The 3,189-nt window shown below is 52.6% G+C and overlaps 1 protein-coding gene across 1 annotated transcript; it reads left to right on the forward strand.

Moving 5' to 3' along the window:
• Nucleotides 1–322: 322 nt before the first annotated feature.
• LOC123404033 (transcription factor MYB17) lies at nt 323–2,467 on the forward strand. The gene is made up of 3 exons (XM_045097941.1): nt 323–766; nt 1,091–1,220; nt 1,611–2,467. Exons 1-3 carry the CDS (start codon nt 631–633, stop codon nt 2,176–2,178), a joined length of 834 nt encoding a protein of 277 aa, XP_044953876.1. The 5' UTR covers nt 323–630; the 3' UTR covers nt 2,179–2,467.
• The last annotated feature ends 722 nt before the right edge of the window (nt 2,468–3,189 follow it).

Raw genomic sequence — 3,189 nt, forward strand, 5'->3', positions numbered from 1 at the left:
GCTGTGAATGACTGTGGACTAAAAATGCACCACACTTGCAAGTTCTAGGACCAAATAGGTACACTTTGCAAGTTCTAGAACCAAACCATCACATGCCATGCAAGTTCTACGACTTGGGGGTGCTATTACTAAAAAAAAAAAAGTCACGGTGCATCATTTTGCGAGCTGAGTCCCGATGGAATGCATGGCCGGACACGCAAACGAAACGACTGATGAACGGAGCTGCTGGGCTGGATGTCACCCTGTCGCGCGCTGCGTGCCACCGTTTCCTCTTGTTCCGTGGAGAGCGAGCAAAAACCCGTGGAAGGTCTCGTTGTTTGCGGCAGCGCAGGTGGAGATCTCCGGCATTAAAGTGCGCCACCCGGGGATCCTCCTCGGCCACAAACAAAACCTTCCTCGTCCCCCGCGCCTCCCAAATCTTTCCCTTCCACTCCGGGACACCCCCCTCTCGTTTCACATCGCATTCATCGCCCCGTCCGCTCTATCCCCCAGGCCTCGACAGCTCCGTAGGTCTAGCCTCGTGCGCGCGCTGGCGCCTCGATCCTCCAGCAACTACTACTTCTACTAGTACTACCAGTTGAGCTTTCCTTGTAGTCCTTGTCCTCGGGAGCGCGAAGGAGATCATTACCCATGGGGAGGAGGGCGCCGTGCTGCGACAAGAAGGGTCTCAAGAAGGGGCCGTGGACGCCGGAGGAGGACAAACAACTCGTCGACTTCATCCAGGCCAACGGCCATGGCAGCTGGCGCCTGCTCCCGAAGCTCGCAGGTCTGTCTTCTCTCCCTCAGATCCATCAGTCCAACCATGACTTTTTACCACTCGCTAACTCGGTGGTTCTTCCAAGTTCTACTCTTGTTGCAGTCATGGACTCACCTAGCAATGTTGTATTTTGATTTTGGATTACAGGTTTTGCATGCCGTGCAAATCGCTATTTGCTTGTTTTTCCCTTTTTTGTGAAAGAAGGAGACGAGCACTAGTAATTAATTTGATTGAGCAAGCTTTTATGTAGAACACCAAAAAAATTCATTGTTTCCAATTTTCCATGAGAGTGAGTTTTGATGTGTGAACTGCACTGGGCCGCGTTGCCTGCAGGGTTGAACCGGTGCGGCAAGAGTTGCCGGCTACGGTGGACGAATTACCTGCGGCCGGACATCAAGCGCGGGCCCTTCACCGCCGAGGAGCAGAAGTCCATCATCCAGCTCCACGCCATCGTCGGCAACAAGTAAGAGCCCGGACCTTGATTTACCTCTTGGGCTAAGCACATCGCGGCAATAATGCAACCAACTGATCTAACTAACTATAGCTGCCTGTAGCTCGCGCACTATCGCCATGAGCTCGGCGCAGCGTGCCACTGTGTTGTGCCTGAGCACACACACAGTGCTTGCATGGCCCCGTACGCGCGCTCAATGATGCAACTTGACTTGATGTAGCATTTGGTGATGCATAGCTGGTGTAGTCGTAGTAGAACTGTAGAATTCATTCACAACGAAGTACACATGCTACGTAGGGTCGTATACTCGTAGCAGTATGGTCCGGTGATAGTGTGGGTAATGGAGTATCTTGATTGCAAGTGACGGCGGGCCTGTCCTGCTGGTCTCTTTGTTCTGCGCAGGTGGTCCATGATCGCGGCGCAGCTGCCCGGCCGGACGGACAACGAGATCAAGAACTACTGGAACACGCACCTCAAGAAGCAGCTCCGCCGGATGGGCCTCGACGAGCCCCCGCCCGGCCCGACCGCCGCGCGCCACATGGCGCAGTGGGAGACCGCGCGCCTGGAGGCCGAGGCGCGCCTCTCGCTCCTCTCCTCCTCCGGCGCCGCGGCAACGGCCACCACCTCCGGCTCCGCGTCCTCTTCATCGACCGCGGCCGCCGGCGCCCCGATGGCCGAACACGCGAAGCCCGCCGACGTCTTCCTGCGCCTGTGGAACTCGGATATCGGGAGCTCTTTCCGCAAGGCGGCCGCGCCGGTGTCCGTCAAGGAGGAGGAAGCGGTGCTGCCGGGGGCGGGGGACGACTCCTCGGCGGCGTCCAACGAGATGGACGCGGCGGCGGCCGAGTACCAGATGTTCCTCGACTTCGCCGGCGAGGAGCTGGGTCTGTTCCACGGCCGGCACGGCGGCTACTCGCTGTTCCCGCCGCTCGACGTGCTCTCAGAGGCGTCCCTGGACACGGCGTTCTAGCAAGACTGCTGCTAGCGCGGGGGTCACGTACGTACGCCTGTGGGCACGTACGTATGTTGTAGATATGCTTGCCTTTTGTGGCGTCCGATGGGCTTATGGCGCGCGTATGGGAGTAGTTAGTACGTGTGCCAAGCAAAGATGCACGAGAGATTTTTGGTAGGAAGCTAGCTAGGGTTTCAGTTAGTAGGAGGTTTAACTGGGGCTAAGGCTGGACATCATGGTGTATTACGGCTTGTGATTGGATTCTCTCCGGAGACGCTCTAATACATCGTATGATGTTCGATCTTAATTCACCTCGTCTTGGAGCCGTTCTAACCCTCAGGCTTTCTTTTTTGATTAGAAAGGGGTTTTCCCCATGCCCCATTTTATTAGAATGAGGCATACCGCCCAATCTCTGTCACATATAGTTCAACGGATATATCCCACAGGGGAAACTAAAAATGAAAAACTACAAATCCTGAGAGCAGAAGTTCTCTCATCAGCAAACATCACACATTCTACTTAAACTTATTACAGTCCGAAGAGAAGTGGCTTCTTCATTGGGTCCTCCGTATCATCTCCACGCGATCCTCAAGACCTTTTCACGCATTTTGTCCACTAGATGAATGCACCTCATTAGCAAAGTGGCCTGAGAATCGACAGAGAGAACCTTTCATTAATGCAGATGAACACTTAGCTTGACAAGGACGTAATTCATGCTTCTCCACGTGCGTCCCTGAAAGCAGAAATCATTTCTCCATTTCCAAATACTTCTTTTGTTCCTAAATATAATTTTTTTTAAAGATTTCATTGAAAAACTACATGCTAAACAAAATAAATGAATCTATACTTTAAAGTATGTCTATGTACATCCGTATGTACTCTCCGATTGAAACCTCGAAAAAGACTTACTTAAAAACAGATGGAGTACTCCACAAGGAGACAGCAATTACCAAATTCAATACCAAGTAGTGCTACTTTTTTGAATGCCAGAAAGCATAGATATTATCAAAACTATCAATAATCTTAGTG

This window comes from Hordeum vulgare, chromosome 6H (genome assembly GCF_904849725.1).
Source record: "Hordeum vulgare subsp. vulgare chromosome 6H, MorexV3_pseudomolecules_assembly, whole genome shotgun sequence".
Classification (NCBI taxonomy): domain Eukaryota; kingdom Viridiplantae; phylum Streptophyta; class Magnoliopsida; order Poales; family Poaceae; genus Hordeum; species Hordeum vulgare.

What these genes read in the sequence shown, in the direction of transcription:
- LOC123404033 (XM_045097941.1), top strand. Translation starts at nt 631, where the DNA reads ATGGGGAGGAGGGCGCCGTGCTGCGACAAGAAGGGTCTCAAGAAGGGG. An exon ending in CCTGCTCCCGAAGCTCGCAG is followed by an intron (nt 767 to 1,090) that starts GTCTGTCTTCTC and finishes CGTTGCCTGCAG; the next exon opens with GGTTGAACCGGTGCGGCAAG. An exon ending in CACGCCATCGTCGGCAACAA is followed by an intron (nt 1,221 to 1,610) that starts GTAAGAGCCCGG and finishes TGTTCTGCGCAG; the next exon opens with GTGGTCCATGATCGCGGCGC.